Source organism: Pteronotus mesoamericanus, unplaced genomic scaffold (assembly GCF_021234165.1).
Source record: "Pteronotus mesoamericanus isolate MK-2021 breed Mesoamerican mustached bat unplaced genomic scaffold, CSHL_Meso_final scaffold_85, whole genome shotgun sequence".
Classification (NCBI taxonomy): Eukaryota; Metazoa; Chordata; class Mammalia; order Chiroptera; family Mormoopidae; genus Pteronotus; species Pteronotus mesoamericanus.
The window spans coordinates 78,937,329-78,954,578 of NW_026555329.1; the positions used below are offsets into that span (position 1 = coordinate 78,937,329).

The following is a 17,250-nucleotide window of genomic DNA, read 5'->3' on the forward strand; positions in this document are numbered from 1 at the left end:
TGGACCCAAGCATTCTAAGACGAGTGTATTTTGCAGCTGGAACATAGCAAGTGGGATAAGACTTTTACATCTTCTTTCTTTTTCTTTTAGAAACAGGGAAGATTGACCAAGAGATTCACAAGTACAACACCCCAGGCTTCACCGGGTGCCTCTCCCGAGTCCAGTTCAACCACATCGCCCCCCTCAAGGCGGCCTTGCGACAAACCAACGCCTCCGCGCACGTGCACACCCAGGGTGAGCTGGTGGAGTCCAACTGCGGGGCCTCCCCGCTCACGCTCTCACCGATGTCGTCCGCCACCGACCCCTGGCACTTAGATCACCTGGACTCAGGTAAAGCCTTGGGCAGATCGCTTCACTTCTTGAAAGCTCGGTGTCTTCACCTGTAAAACAGGTTTTATAAAGGCACCTTGTTCATTCATATGCATACAGAAGCTCACAAACGAGTTAGCTTAGTAAGTGATTCAAGGTAGAGGTTTGCGTACCTTAGTTAGAAGGGGAAGAGGAGCGGAGAAGAGGCTGCTACGGATAGAACAGATGGCTTCCGGCAAGAACAGAGGAGAGGTGACGCTTGGGATGGCGCTTTTTCCTGCGGCTGTGAGGGGCTGCCTCCGCTTTAGGCCACAAGGCCCTGAGGGGGGGGTTCATGGTGGGTTTCCTCTTGGTCTCCTTCCTGGGCACAAAAGCCACTCAGAGGGGGAAATTTATGGCAGCCTCACTTCCCAGAAGTTCCTACTTTTAGTCAGACAACGGAAGCCCCAGAAAGATTTATTCCTGCACCTGCTGAATCACGAATGTCCTGTTTAAAATCATCTTCGTACCAACTCTGGGGGTCTACGTGGGTCCCCTCATCCACAAGTGCGCCCTAGATTCTGTGAGCCTAAGTCCCTCGTCCTGAAGTCCGGTTTGAGAGTTCTGCTTTTTTCCGATAACCTTCCATGTGAGAGTAGAGTAAGAATCCTCGCCGTCAGCTAGTCAGAAACAAAACAGTATATACACAGCGTGCCCTTGTGAGCTGTGAATCCAGTGTCGCCTGAGTGTGTGGAGGTGGAGGGCGGAGAGGGGGTGGGGGTGAGAGCCCCCTGGTCCTGGCCCGGACCGAGGGCGTGCGGGAGAGCGGCATCGCTGCCCCTGGTGCCTCGGAAAGCTTGTCAGAAATGCAGGATCTCGGGCCCTTACTCCAGACCCACTGAGTCAGCATCTGCCTGTTAGCAAGATTCCCAGGCTATGTGCTCACTAAAGTTTGAAAGCACTAACCTAGCATAGTGCTTCTCAGTCTCAGGTGCACTTTCAAATTACCTGGGAGCTTTCGAAATCCCGATACCCAGCCCACAGCCCTGGCCGAGGAGGTCCGGCGCCCTGGGGGTGAGGTCCAGGCGTTCGTCCCTGCGAAGCCTCCCCGGATGTGTAGCCAAGCTTGAGAACTGCTCACCAAATAGGAAGGAAGCTTATTACTAGCCCCCTTGGTGAGCCCTTTTAAACAAGGTTACCAAAAGAAAAGGAATTAATACCCAAATAAAGCAAAAAAAAAAAAGACAGTTTATGAAAAGCAGTGACGCCTTTAGGTGGTGAGGTCCCAAACGGAAAAACCGTGGCAATAAGCTTGCGAAAGATTGGGCTCCTCTGACCATGTTACAAGGAGGCTCATCGAGACAGAGAAGTTTCTGTGAAAACTTGCGGACAGCCGATCGGCCCCCTGCGGCTGGAAGAGCTGCCTGAAGACAGCACGGGGCAAGGAGCCTGCAGTGCAGGCGGCCCAGCGCCCGCGTGAAAGCCGGTCGTCACTGAAGGTGCCGCGCCCCGGGGAGAAGCCTCAGCATGGGGGACGTGTCGCAGTGCTATTCAATCTCTTGAATCAGTTGCAAACTTAATTTGAATGGACACAAGGGGGTTCAAGGGGGCAGTTACACTGCTTAAAATGAAGTATTTGGACCTTTGACAACAGCGCACGCCCGGCTGTGAAGAACAGGGCGGCTGATGGCCTTGGTACTGTAGGGATGGCAGGGACCGGCCGCGGCTGCTCACTTCACACTCACCCAGGGTACGTGCTTTGCAGAGACCTGGAGGCTAGAATCCAAGGCATCCACTCTCAGGCCTTGTGTTCTTTCTGCTCCCTTACATTTCTTTCTTAGGTAAATGCTATCAAGTGATAAGAACAGGAAGTACAGTCTAGGTGACCTGGCTTCACGTGATGAGGCGCTTTTTGTCTCCTCTGCCACCGCTGGCTGAGTCCTTACCTGTGTGATGTCCTTCGGGCTCTGCCCGTGTTTTCCCAAATGAGGGCCATGTACTGGTTGGCCAAAAAGTCTATTACATTTTCCCATAAAATAAAAGACACATTTTTCATTTTCACCAACAGCTTTGTTGATTTGGATATTTTCAGTATGTCAGCTATCCCCCGCTATTGGCTTCTAGCAGGTGGAGGCCAGGGGAGCTGCTAAACACCTTCCGATGCACAAGACAGCCCACAGCAAAGAATTATTTGGCCTAACGTCAGTAGTGCCAAGAAACTCTGCAAACCACTTTTGACACATTCGATCAGTCATAGTGCCTTCTTCTGCACAAATCTTTTTCTGCATTTCAGTTGCATTTTTACCTTTCTTGAAATAAAAAAGCATAATACACCGAAAATAGTGCATATCTTCTTCCATCTTCAATATTAAAATGACTGCACAAAAATTCACCAATTGTGATTTTTTTTTTAATGCACGCTGATATGACAGCTGTCACAATACAGTCTTAGCAAAAATGTTTTCAAATGAGGTTCAAGACAACTACGCACTACTAGGGCCATCATACAGAGAAAAGTAACGGACTTTTTTGCCAGCGCCATGCCATCGGCCAGGCTGTGTGCTGCACGACCCCAGTGGATGGAGCCCGAGTCCCGTCCGCCATGCGGTGTGGCAACCTTGATCGGGGGTCGCCAGCTCGCCGTGGACACAAAATAGGCACGGCATTGCGTAATAGTATACGGTCACGTCCTGTTCGTTTCTCCTGCTGCCCCACTAATTTTGTCAAAGAGGACGTTGCCATTGTCTCCAACACAGTTTGAACCCCTTTCCTACCTCGCTATTCACCCTCCAGTAAAGAGAGAGCAGGCTTGTGTTTAGAGCCTTAACAGGTAATAGAATTCTCAGTCAGGTTATAAAGTTTTATCATTGTTATCTGTTTGTTAGAAATTGGATCAACTCAGTGAAAATAAGTAAATAAATAATCATCCGGTTTTACATGAATATGGCGTGTGGAGGCAGTTCCCACGTGATTGGAGTTTGGAGAACTCAGGGCAGCGCGGCCGGGTGGTCAGGAGCACAGGGGCCGGGCCTGGGGTGGGGAGCGCGTTTTTATGGGGAAATGGCACATGAAATTGGTTGGTTTGATTTACACCAGCTCTGCTCCATCAGGGACATCCAGTCACTGTTTTCCCCCTGATAAGAGACACAGCCTGTTTCTGACGCACATCACTGTGGTCCTCGGGAATATTTTTAGAACAATAGTTACAAGGTAGGAGAAAACCAGTGCAGCCCGAGCGCTGGTGCATTTCAAGGCCGCAGAGCGACAGACGGCTGCTCTGATCCGCCTCTCAGTCGTGGGCTCTGTTCTTTCTCTGTCAAATTCAGGGAATCTTCTTTCCTTGAAATGGCAAGGTTTTGCCAACAGGACAACAACAGAAGGCAGTGTCCAAATTCTGTGAAAAATAAAAACAAAACAGCCCTGGCTGGACATCCCAGTGGGTTAGAGCGTCATCCCGAGACACCAAGGTCATGGGGTCGATCCCTGGTCAGGGCACATGCAAGGCTCAACCAGTGAGTGAGTCAGTGAGGGGAACAACAAACCTCTCTCCTGCTCCCTCCCTCCCCCTCCCTTCCTCCCTTTTTCTCTTTCTAAAGTCAATAAATAAATAGAAATTTTAAAAAAAAAAACAGAAATACTACAACCAAGTGTCGATGCCATAAATGTCCACATTAAGGACCAACTCCAAACCATACAGCCAGACACTTTACAAAGCATGTGCATTAATCCTCAAGGTATTTTATCTCATTCATGTTACTTGACCCAGAATACATCAGACCGAAGGCCGCTACTAGGCTCTTTTGTAAAATATCATGAGATAGACAAAGCACTTTAAGATGTCAGATTTCATTTCCTAAGGAACCTCCTGGTTATGAAGATTATAACTAGTTAGTATTTTTCAGGACTTAATAGTGCGCAATATTGTCAGCACAGGTGCATGAGGGGCACACACCTCCATTAACTTACAAGTGCCCCAGGCCCCGGAGAATCGGCCCTAGCCGGGCGCGGGCAGTTGAACTCAGTGTCCACTGCAGGCCTGACTGCCTCCCACCCCGAAGCTAACCCGCAGGCGAGGCTGAGGGGCTCTGGACCGAGAATTCTCAGTGCGGGGGACATGGAGAATCCAGAAGGCACTGAGCGGAGCAGAAAACAGTTACTGTGGCCAAATCCTCCTCCTGCTGAGACCCGAGGCCAGGGTGGTCAGGAAGCCGGGAGGAGCCAAGCCCCAACTCGGCCAGTGGAGCCGCTCAGGTGTGCAGAGCGACTGAAAAACCAGCCCTCTTAGGAACGTGGTCCTCCCGAATAAACTGGGAGCCCGACGGAATGAGGTGCCAGGGGTCACGGAAGGCAGCGACCATGCCCCAGGCCGACTCCGGGTGCGCGGCGTGTGCAGCCACCACGAACTGGGAATCAGGCTGAGCCCCCCGCAGCGGCACTGACCGCTGGGAGTACTGAACTGACTCCTGAGGGCGCCCGACCCTTCCTCAGCACCGTGATCCCTAACGACTGGGTCGCTGGTCTATATTCCAGATTTCCTCTCTGCCATCTGAAGATAAAGCATTTTCGTATCTTCATGTGCGAAAGAGTTATGGATATGATGAGCATTTAAAAACTGCATGTATTTATTCAGTTTCCTTCGCAATTACAAGGTGGTAGTTGGTTTTCTTAACCACCTGCAAGCACTTAAATTAATCTTTCCAGCTCTTATAATTACATCTTAATTATTTCTGAGCAGAGCCTTTTTTCATCCTTACGCTAGGACTGCATGATTAATCTCGGATACCTAGTCTTTTTGTTCTCTTGTGTGTCCCTTTTTATTCACCTTGTTCTCTTCGGTGACCCACACAGTGCACATTTGTTCAAGTGCAAAGAACAGCTATTTTCCTCCTCTTTTCTAATGTGTACTTTTCCTGCAAATGACCCATATTCTACTGTTCTGCAAAAGCACCAAGCACATTTATACAGTTTAAGTTAAATATAATGTTAGGGTTATAGCTTTTTGATCTTATTAGTCATTTAAACTGTTCCTATTTTTTGTTTCCATAATGAGTAGATTTATATACATGGCATTGTTGACTCAAAGGATATATATATATTCAATTTATTGATTTTAGATAGTGGAAGGGGAGAGAGAGAGAGAGAGAGAGAAACATCGATCTGCTGTTCCACCGATCTGTACATTCCTCGGCTGATTCCTGCATGCACCCTGACCAGGGATCAAAGCCCCAACCGTGGCACCCTGGGGCGATGCTCCAACCAACTTAGCGCCATCGACCTGGCTCGTCACAAGATAGTAGCAAGCTGTGGTAATGGCTGAGCTTTTGTAATAGCATCTAATAGTTCATAAAGCTAATTTCCCTTTTACCCTCTTTCATCAGAATTTTTTTTGTCTGAACCGATTTACTTTCCCTGTGTGATTTTAGAATTCTAATCATTTTATTGGGGTCGTCTAGAACTTTTATTGACATGGAATTTTATGTGTAAGTTAATGGCAGCATAGTTGATAGCTACATAAACGATGTTTTCCCATCCAACAAGAAAACATCTTTCCACTTATCAGATCCTCCCTTCACATTATACAAAATTTATGCGAAGATAACATCAAAACATACCCTGATAAATTAATTTCTAAGTTGCTTCTCTTTTGGTAAGGCACAAAACCCAAAAGCCATTTAAAAACAAAAACAAAAAACTCTCTGTCTTAAGGTCAAACAATTTGGCACCTAATTACATCAGCAACATCCTCCACCGCAAGTACCCAGATAAGTATTTTGTTGAATTTCATGGGGAGAAGATGCCTCCCAAGGCAGGGGTCTGGGAGGGGCCGCCTTAGAACCCTGCCTACCCACCTACTTCAACGGTTGCTAACTGTGTTTGACGATACCTTCAGGACCCTGTTTGGATAAGTCTTATCAGGGTTGGCTGTTAACAATGACCTACTGTCATCTCGGCATCTGTGGAGCGTAACAGGGTGAATTGTAGTGATGGCTTTCCAGGCCGTGAGCCACGCTCTCACTCCTGGCTTTCCCCACGTTGGTGGTGGTGAGGCGTTCTCTGAAGGCAAGACTGACATCGGCTCCCTAAAGCTTTGTTTAGTTTTCTTAAATCCATCAGTATTCTTGGGTGAGATTGATGTGTAGCATCCTTTTACTTTTGAAGGAAGGGCGTATTGGACTTTCAACTTCTGGCCTTATGAAAAGGAAGTGGAAGAGGCCACGCAGCAGGAGTGTGGAAGCCCCGGGCGAGTACCCCCGCTGCCCAGGAAGGAAGGCAGCACCTCAGCCCGCACCCGCCAAGGCTGTTCTGCCGCGGGGAGTGAGCATGGAAGCACTTTAGTTCCTGGAGCCTCAGACAAGAACTCAGCCCCACGACACCTTGATTTCAGTCCCTGGGTCCCCAGTCACATCACGCTGGACCTCTCCACTGTCCTCTAACCAGCGGAATAACCCAAAGAAGTGCCATCCAAACTTTTATGTGCTAGAATCAGCCGGGGAGATTCAGGAATACAAAGTCCAAAGGTCAGAGGCCAGACTGGAAATCCTGCATTTCTAACAAGCTCGCAGGTGCTGCTGGGCTGCCGATCCGCCGGCCACACTGAGAGTCGCAGGATGCAAAGGCCGCGGGGCGTTGCCGGCACCGTGTCAGTCAGCAGACGTCGCCTCGGAACCACTGGAGCCCCCCGTTTTGTTTCCTGTGTGTGTGGGTTTGCTGGGCAGCTCCCTGACAACTCCCTTCATTGCTTCTGTGATACTTGGTTTAATTAGATTCTCTTTCTCATCTATATTTCTCTCTATATTTTCCTAGAAATGTATGCATTTATTCTAGGTTTTCAAATTTATTTCCGTTTCCATAGAGGCAAACAAAATAAGTTTTTATACTAAGTCCTATTTTTTATATTACAGGTTTAGGTTTTTCTCCTTTTCTTCTTGATTAGATTTTTTTCAAAAACACAGCTCTGGATTTATTTGTTGTTCTATCATTTCTGTTTGCTTTTACCATTTGCTTTTACTTGACTCCTTTAAATTTGTATTTGCCACTCTTTAACTTTGTAATTTGAATGATTAATTACCTCGTTTTCATGGGGGGTGGGGGTATCATCCTCTTACATAGGAATATGGGTCAAAGGTAACAAATCTCAGCTCTAAGCCCAAAACTCTCACTTCTGACCCCACCTCGAAGACTGCACATTCCAGAGGCCATGTCTTGGCATGAATATTTTTCACAAGATTTCTATCTGAGGGGCCTGAAAAGACTTTAGAGGCTGCCCTCAGCTGCCACAGCTGTCCCCACCCCCAGAGAATAGATTGTTAAGCCTGTTTTTGTGACGCGAGGCTGGAGCAGGCAGCGGGGGGCGGTGGGGGGCAGGTGAGGAAGTTATCGGTGGGCCAGCCTCACAGCAGCAGTGGCTACAGGGGCGGGCGGTGGGGCTGGGCTCCCTGCAGCGCCCGCCCTGCACACCATCCCTTTCCTCCAGGGGCTGCTTCCTCGTCGCTCCATCATCGGGGGCTGCCTTCTCTCCAGGGCTCTGTTCTTTCCTAACAAGAATTGTTTAACTCTTGGAACCTCCGCTGTGAATAAATCAGAATGGTCATGGACACCCAGCGCTGGGCAACGTCAGCGGTCCTGGCTTCCTCGCTGTATGGGCGTCTCTCTCAGTCCCAACTTCTCTCTACCTCTCTTTCTGCCTTTCTTTCCCTTGTCCCTTACGACAGATTTGGAGCACCAAGGAGGGCAGGGTGCTCCCCCAGTCTTCTCTCTGGCTCGCCCCGCGCCGGCCACCCCACCTGGCGGGGTCCTTACAGAGGCCTCCCTCCAGGCCCGGGCCTGGCCAGCTTCTCCGCTGTGATCTCCATCACCAGGGGCTGCGGAAATGCATGGAAACACAGGCGTCCGTGTTGCTATGGCAACTTCCCTGGTGATGGCAAAACCACAGACTCTAGCAAGTCACGGTATTTGTTCTTGTCTTGTTTCTGTGCCACAGAAATGTTTTGAGAAGCGAACAAAAATGAAGTAGATTTCAGTTTTCCGCAGATGTGTGTCTGTCCACTACTATTCTTGTGCGTGACTAGGGCCACAGCACCGTCCAGGCTAATCGGGCATCACCTCCTTCACTGACTTGTCATTCAGAAGGGCCATTGCTGGACTCTCCAGGTATGAATTCTCTGTGGCCCCTGCCACCTGGAAATGCTCGTTCCACCTTTACTGGCAAACGGGGGCCTTGTATCCTTGCCTGTGATTTCTAACGTTGCAGCAACATTGTTCAGGTGAAGCTTTAGCCCAATGTCATCTGCTATTTGGAGGGAAGTCACTGTGCAAACACCAGTAACAAACAGGCGAGCCATCATTTTACTCATTGGAGAACTTTGACCTGCATCCTTGTGTACTCAGAGATGCGAAAGACCCGGTGGGTTCTTGCTGCGGAGTTTCTGCCTGGACAGCTCGGGGGAAGAAAGTAAAATCAACTTTACCCTAATGTGTAAATGTATGTAAAACCCATATGAATGCGGATGCAGCTATTTTAAACATAGAGAACGAATTGCTCTGACGTTCGCCTCTCAGGAAAGGCGAAGAGTACTTTTCAGCAATTGGCTTGGGAATTTCAGCCTTTGAAAAATGGAAGAATGAAGACAGAAATGGTGACAGCTTAAAACTGTAAATGACTTTAGTAGCTGAAAGGCTGTCAGGGCACCGTTCTCCTCGGCCCGTGGTGGGGTGGCCTCCCTGTAGGCGTGGATTCTGTGAGCTACGTTTTAAAGATAAGGAAAATGAGACTCAGAGAAAGCAAGTGGCCTCCTGCCCTCAGGAAATGTCGGCGTGGCCGCCAGGCCGCCAGCTCTCGCCTGCGCGAACAGCTTACCCGGAGACTCCGGGCTGCTCCCCAGCCCGAGACCCCGCCGGGCCTGGGGGCCGGCCCCTGCGTGCAGCACCTGCTCCGAGGCACACAGAGAAGCGCATTGCCAGGCCCAACTTCCGGGTGCACCCCCGCCCCCGCTCCAATTCAGTGCTTTCTCCACTTTTCCTTCCTCTCGATGAAAATAATCGGATTTCAGCATGAAGGAACTCCAGTTCTCTGTTCCCAACCGTTTCCCTAGCTTCCGTTGTCCCTTGAATCTAAAGCGCAGCTCTGAAATAGAAAGTTCTTTGCCTACCTGGAGGTGAGATTCCTGCTGCTCAGCACTCTTGCCTGCCCCCCTATTTTTTTTAAGTTCCCTTTTTTGATACGGACCAAGCCATGCCTAGGACCGCAAGAGCCAATTCGGTATTTTCCACACTCTGTTGACGTGAGCGCGAGGCAGGCCTGTGAGAGAGCCACGTGGCTCTGGCTGGTCGTTGAGCCAGCTCCTGGCTCGTGCTGGGAACCAGCACCCAGAGGAGCCCGTCTGCAGGGAAGCACAGGGAAGCTTAGAAACCTTTCCTCTCAGGGTTTCTTCGACGGCCACTTGTCATTCCACCTGCCAACAAGCAAATACTGACTTTGGGATCTGAGGTTAATTCAGGAAGAGAACAGTTCACCAGACAATAGAAATACCCTGTGTGGGGGCTGTAGCGTCAGTTTTCTGAGGTCAGCCTTCTGGGAAGACAAGACACATCTTGGTGCTGGAATTACACGTTTTCATTTCTGCTAAGGCAGCTGAAAAGGGCGTTTCAAAAGCATGAGCCCTGCTGGGCATCGATAAAAGACTCACCATTCGTGCAGAATGAACGCTCAAAGCGCTCCAGCTCTGCTCACGGCCATTCCTAACAGACCTCACAGTGGAGCCGGAAACCGGTCAGCGGCTGGATCTAGGTGGACAACGCTGTGTTCTCAGGGGCCTCCTCGCCTGTGTGCTGGTTTCTGAACACCTTGGAATAGAAAGGGGTCAGTTTTACATTTTAATGAAAGAGCAATTACAGCAGACGTCCTGCAAAGCCCAAGCCCAAGCCATGTGAATAGCGGCAGAGCGAGTCCAGGGGGCATCGCTGAAAGCTGAGGACTCCATGCTCCGCAGACGGAGACAGCGGGGGGAGAGCAGAGGACAATGAGTCTTTTCAAATGTGTTTTATTATTCACTGTCCTTTCCTCGAAAGACTTACGATGGTGACAAAAGCCAATCAGTAATATTCAGCTGTTTCCAGAACAGGCACATTGCGGCCCTAGAATCGACTAGAAACTCACAGAGGGGAAGCGAGAGGAGGCCCTTCTTCCTGGCCTGGTCCCTCAGATGATTGAATGGGCCCCAGGATCCTCACAAATGGTGATCAAAAACTACTTGCCCTCAAGCTCCCAAGCCGTAAAGCTAGTAAAAGTTAGTGAAGTCCGAAGCCCTTCCTGAGCCCTGCCCAGGTGCTCTCAGTGGACGTCTGAGGCGACAGCTCCCCGAGCTCCTGAGACAGTCGTCTCGCGAACAGCGTGTACTCCTGACCATGGTCTCGGAGGACACATCAGGGAGTGTCTTCAAAGATGCGCTTTGGGGCTTCTTCACTACGTTTGGTGGTTTTAACCTCCTACTGTGGTTATTTTCTCAACCACCTGTCCTTAGAGAGTGGGGCCGCATCCCCGGTCCAGCAGGCGGCCCGGCCAGCGCTGCTTTGCCCCCAAGGAAACCACACACTGGGCCAGCAGAGCCCCCGCATCACAGGCTCCGTCCACAGCTGTGACCCAGCATCTCCTCAAGGGACAGGCCGCGGCCCTGGCGCTTCCGGATATTTGACACCTGGGGAACGCCAGGCGTCCCACCCTGAGCTGCTGCGTCTGTCGTCTGTCGTGTCACATCCCCACCTGGGCAAGGAGAGCCAGCGGCCAGGGGACAAGAATTCTTCCAAAAGAACAAACCGATAAACTTCAGAAAAATCAACAACCCGGCATTGTTAAAAATAGGCCCGTTCTCTTGGATTTGTGCTTTTGAAGCCATCCACGGGCTGGAATCACGGTAACCTCCCCCTCCCTGCCCCCACACTTGCGGGGGAGAACTGGCTTGCACTCTTATTTTGAACCAGGAAAGGGCTCCAAGGGCCTGCCTGAGGTAGCTGTTTGTTAAACCCCTCGGCTGTTCTTAGACCGTCCTTGACCCTCAGTAGTAACAGCCCCTCCCCGTCCAGTCAGAACACTGAAGAATTGCGCTCAGAAACTCAAGCCGGGTGTCTGCCGCGGCTTTCACACGCCAAAACGCAGCAGGGTCGCAGGAAATGGAACTATGGGGTGGTCTGCCTGTAAATCACTAAAAGCACACAAATGATTCTGGGGGGAAAAAAAAGACCAGATTCTCAGAAGGACTTGTTCCACTTCCGGCTCGGACACCACATTAAATCACAGCGCACTCCCCTGTGCCGCACTGGAGCCCTGGACCCCCACGGGCCTCGGTTACAGCCCCGCTGCTCCGAGAGAGGGGCCATCAGGCACACGCCACCTGCGGGAGGTGCAGACGCCGGGCCCGGCCCAGGCCAGCCAGTCAGAACCTGCTGTTCAACACCGCCCCAGGCGGTTTGTCTGTGCCTGGACGTTTGCAGGCTCTGAACCAAAGCACTCGGGCATCGATTTCCGTGTTTTCTCCTAACGACACATTAGAAGGAGGTACAGGGAGGAGGAAAACGCCTAAAGAACCCCCCAGCCAGCCACACGGCGCGGAGGCCTTCCACTCCGGACCCCCAGCACTCTTTCGGAGTGGGAGGGGACAGCACCTGCAGGGGGTCCTGCTGCCGCCGAGGACAACCTGGAAACCGTGCTTTTCCCCCAGAAAACGGTCTCAATGGCACTTGCCACGTGTGTCACGTTCCCCCAGATGTGGGGCTTCTGTGTCCTTCTAACGCCAACGTGAATCCGTAACACCCTGTGGCGGAGACGGAAAGAAGTGGCTACACACAGAGGACCTCCGTAAGGGAAGGACGTGCCCCCCGCTCAGGGCCTCCCTGCTCTAGGCCTCGAGGCTCATCATGAGAACTGCAGTGAGATGCAGGGGCGAGTCCCGGGCTGCTGGCACTGGGGACCTTGGCACCCACCAGCTACGTGACTGTGACCTAAATGCTGTCCTGCATCGTAGCCGCCTCAGTGGCAGGGACGGGTCGTGGGATGAAAAACCAACTGTGACAATCCGTGATCCTCAAGTGCCCAGATTGCTGTCCAACAATAGCTTTGACAACTGAGTCCTAAACAATTATTACTAACAAAAAAAAAAATTCTATTGGCCCGCCTGAGAAATAAGACATCTCTGTCTAGCATGAAAATGGACACTGTCCGACTTATCTTCATATTTAGGTTATGCAATACCAACTCTGAGCTTCTATCAATAATGAGCTATTTTCTATTAAAATACCTACTTATATTTAGTCAGACAAAAGAACACAACATCAGCCTAGCCTGGGGATGTCAGTAAATCTTTTCCCTGAAAGGCAACTGAGACTGTTTAGAAATTGGCTTTAAAAAAAACCACGGGAAGAAGGAAATCTAATAAAATAGATTGCTCACTCAGTCCTTTGGTGGGAAAGTTGGCACTATGTAAACAACCAAGACAGAGGGCAGATGACAAGTCCTTTTCCTCTGTTTCCTTTCACCTCATGAACCTCTATGGATCACCGGGTCTTGGATACTCATGCAAGCTGAGAATGAAAGGTTTTTGTTTAACTTGTCAGAAGCCAAAAACTTCATAATCTCTTTCCCACTTGAGATCGGAATTCGGGCTGGCTGGCTGGCTGCAGAAACTGAGGTGAGGGGCATGCGTGGAGATAGGAGATCGAGGCTCATGTGGACCCGGGCCACGTGTTTGTTGTCCCCTGGGTAAAAAAGAGCAACTGATCCGCAGTAGCCTCTCGAGATAAAGCAGAAGCTCCCTATGTCTTCAGCACCTCAGTCGACAACAACATGTGTTCACATCTCTTTCTGAAACACCAGTCAATAGTGAATGCTTAACACAAATTGTTTCAAAAAAGTGATTTTCTCCCAAACCACTCAAATTTGAAGGAGAGAACATAGTGAAATGAAACAAAGAGGCCAGGAGGAACAAAGGCATATATACATCATCTAGCCCAGACCCCGCTGCAAAGCAGTGTTGCAATTTAAATTAAATTATAATTAATAGCAGTTTTGTTGGAGTGTCTCAGATTGTCACTTTAGATGCTGAAGCTCAAGTGGTTTCCATGGAGATATTTTCTCCAGGAGACGTTAGCTACTATCTAATTTTTTTGTCCTTGATATATGACAACCTAAAGCTTTTAGTGCCTTTCATTCGGGGCAGGGGTAGGGGGTTATGCTAGATAACCTCAATTTATTTTTATATACATTTAAACGTGTGTTTTATTATAATTGATACCTAAGCCTAAAGTCTACAATTTTATGTATTTTGAAATGTAATAAATAAGAACCATAACTACCTCATTTATATTCTGTAGTGGAAAAAAAACAATGCTTTATTATTTCATCTTCTCCCCACCTGCTCAATGGCACAGGCGAGAAACTTGAAGCTAAAGAATTCCAACCTCTTTTTAATATTCTTTTCTTAAAACTCTCTTAATTCCACTTATTGTACATAAGCACCTGCCTTGAAATGTCTATTAATTTTTCACATTCTGTAAAGGCAATCAAAAATTACGTTCCGACAGAACTGTTTTAAAGCACAATTGGGGTGATTCAAGGCTTCACATGCGCTTCTAGAATGGCGACCGCCCTTCCCTCTGGGCAGGCTGGACCCCTCAGGGGTTGGTGCCTGGCGCCAGGAACACTGGGTTTCCATTCTTCTGCGGCGCTGGTTCAGAGTCCTCAGTTTACCGCGTTGTTCCACCGATGCAGTTTTCATGTGGAATTAGCCTTTGTTACATAAAATGTCTCTTCCTCTTCAGCTTTTGCAGCCAGAGCCTTTTGATATCATCCCCCACCCCGAGGCCCCCCAAGCACAGAGAAACAATTGGCTAAGCTAGTGGGGGGCCTTAACACCAGGCAAAGATGCTGATCATCGGACAGAGGTCAGCGCAGTGTTTGCAGGTGGTTCCTGGACCCAGTTTCCTGGTTCAAACCCTGGCTCCCCCCGTTACTGGTCACGGGACCTGAGACACGTTTTCAGCTTCTGAAGTGGGATGAGTATGCCCATCTCACGTGGGGGTGAAGTGAGTCAATACATGAAAAGGACTTAAAACAGGGCCTGACTTGCAGGAAGTGCTGTGACTATTTCTTCCTAAACAGCTTGTTCCCAAAGTGTGAATTTCACATCAACTGCCTCTTTGTACCCCATGATAGAAGGAAAACACGCTCAGGTTGATTCCACCATAACAGACCACCTGCTATCCTGGGCTCTAGGGAGCTGTATATGGGACAAAAGTGCAGTCGGAGCAGTTGATGACAAATGTCACTCCTGGAATCCTGGAATTTAGAGCTTAACTCCTTGTCTCACATAAACACCCTCCCTGGTCACTGGCGGCCTTGGCTGTGTAAGGTGCCTCACGTCCGGGCAGGTGGGGTTCAGGGCGGGTCACAGGCACTCGAGCCCCTGCTGCCCCAGCTGCCCGGAGAAGGACCCCGCGTCCGCTCTTGCCCAGCTCGCAGACGCGAGTGCCAGGCAGCCTCCCATTCGCTGTCCTGGTGAATCCTTCCAAGGAGGTAGCAAAGGTAAGGGCAGCCCACCCTGGAAATACAAGAAAGCATCCATGTTTTCAGTTCTTTGGTGGGGGAGGAAAGTGACTTTTACTCACCCGGTTCTAGTGTCTGACCATTTTATTGTGTCTGTATAATTACGGGGAACAACCTCCGCTAGGGTTGCTCTTAAAGTGTGTGGATGGTTCTTTCTTCCGCCCACCCCCGCTCCAGCCGAAGATGGAGGGAGGGGAAAGGGATTGTGCGCCAATGCTGAGCTCTCAGACTGCTCCACCACTGCATGGAAGGCAGAGGGAGACCGCTCTGTGTGTCAGCGACTTGGCCCGGGTCTGCTCGTGCGCAGGTCTATGACGCACTTGCCTTCTCTGGGTGAGAAGGGCCGTGGTGCACACCTGGGCTCTGGAGCCTCGGCCAGGCCGTTTCAGGAGCAAGTTCATGGGCAGAGACCCTCTAATCATCAGTTCCTGCAGGAGCACCTTCTGTCCGTCCTGAGCTGGGGGACGGGGTGGGGGAGGGGAGGAAAGCTAATATCCGGGTGGTACAAAGGAAGGGTGGTCTATAGTTGTAATAGCCATGAGTGGGCAAACAGCAAGGGAGATAAGCAGAAATATGAAGGCTTCTGAGACTGCAAATCAGAGCTGTTCGATGCAAGACCGGTCTTGAGACTATTAATATCTAAAGTCTCTTCTGAACTACTTACGATATTTCCCCAGAATAGGGTCTCCTTGCTGCGCAGCACCCCCCAAACTGCTCTGTTCTCCTAGCAGACCTGGGGGTGGGCTGGGACAGGGAAGTTGGCCGCAGAGCGGAGCACACGTCGTGGATGAGCTCCATGGTCTGGTCCCAGGCGTGTTTCTAGGTATCTATGTTTCTCTGCATGTGCATCTCCAAGAGGCTCTTGGCGTTCAAGGGAAAGGACGGTCGCAATGGCCTCATTTGGAACATCCCTTGAGTGGCCGTCAGTCTGCTTGCCCAAACAAAGTGGGTTTGCCTCGAGGAAATAAGTGCTCACACACATTAAGACAACCAGGCTTAAGTATAAATAAAGCCTCGAATATAGGCATGCTTGTGCAGAAACCAGAAGCCTGCTCTTGCATTTCATGAGGCCTTCTGTTGTACCTGAGTGTTTCCCACTGATTGTTCTCAGAGCACCACCGAAGGCTAGTGGATGTTGGAATCATTAGCAGCCTTCCTGTGTTGAAGATGTTCATTTCCTTTCTTGGGAAGAATAAGAACGCTGCCTTGCTTTTTAAGGGCTGGGTTGAGTTCAGGCAGCTGACTTTCAAAATTGCACCAGCATGGAAGGCTATTATTGGAATCGACCCCACAAACGTTTACACACCTCTTAATGGACTGATTTCCATCGGGCTGGTCAACGAACATCCAACACGCTCTGCTCTTTGTCTGCACTGTTTCTCATTGGAACTGCAAACATAATTAAGACCAGCCCTTGCTTTTAGGACGGCGGCTACTGCCTAGGGAGTGACAAGAATGAAGATGACAGCCACTGAAAAGAGGGCCAGACACGAGATCGGAGGTGGCTGAGGAGGCCTTCAGGTGGGATTTGATGGACAGAGAGAAGAAAGTGCACCAGGCAGGGAGTGCCACGTGGGCGGGCACAGGCCCGTGGCCCGGAACACCAGGAATCCGTGCGCCCGCAATCCCGAGGGGAAAAGTGGCTCCGTGAGGGAAGATAGGAGAAACTGCGACTCGAGGGAAGCCTTGCTCCATTTGCCAGAGAGTTTATACCAAAGGCAATCCTGGGACTCTTTTTTAAGACTTCATTTATTTTTGGAGAGAAGGGGAAGGGAGGGAGAAAGGGAGAGAAACATCAATATGTGGTTGCCTCTCGTGCACCCCCTACTGGGGGCCTGGGCCACAGCCCAGGCATGTGCCCTGACTGGGCCTTGGACCAGCGACCCTTCGGTTTGCAGGCCGGCGCTCAGTCCACCGAGCCGCACCAGCCAGGGCCAGTCCTGGGATATTTTTCAGTGTCTTCTACCAGCTCTTGTCCATCTCCTCTGGCCATCTCAGGTCTCCTCCACACCTTCCACGGCAGTTTATGTCAATAACTTCAAGGGATCCAGGAGGAAGCCTCTCAAAATCTCTCAAATCTGCGGGGGTTTTTTTGCAGTTTTGTGGATGCAAAGACATAAAGCAGGCTTTGCTGCAGAGAGAAACTGTGCTATGTTCTACCAGCCACATGACCGCAAGCAGAAAACAGTTTCCTAGTTTTATGGACATCACACATCATCACAGAATTACCACTGTGAATTGCTGTCACTGTCTTTAATGTATTTTGGGGGGTTTTTTTAAAAGAATACCAAAAAGTCATTAAAGCTTTTTAAAATAATAGAAATAGGCAAGAAATAGACAAAAACAGGTTTAGTTTGAACAAATAGTAA

The 17,250-nt window shown here is 50.0% G+C and overlaps 1 protein-coding gene across 1 annotated transcript in view; it reads left to right on the forward strand.

Moving 5' to 3' along the window:
* The window catches only part of CNTNAP2 (contactin associated protein 2), a 1,059,914-nt gene that overhangs the window by 1,035,553 nt on the left and 7,111 nt on the right, over positions 1-17,250 (forward strand). Inside the window, exon 22 of the mRNA XM_054564239.1 lies at positions 91-330. Coding sequence (XP_054420214.1) covers positions 91-330 — 240 coding nt within the window. The remainder of the gene's footprint in view (positions 1-90; positions 331-17,250) is intronic.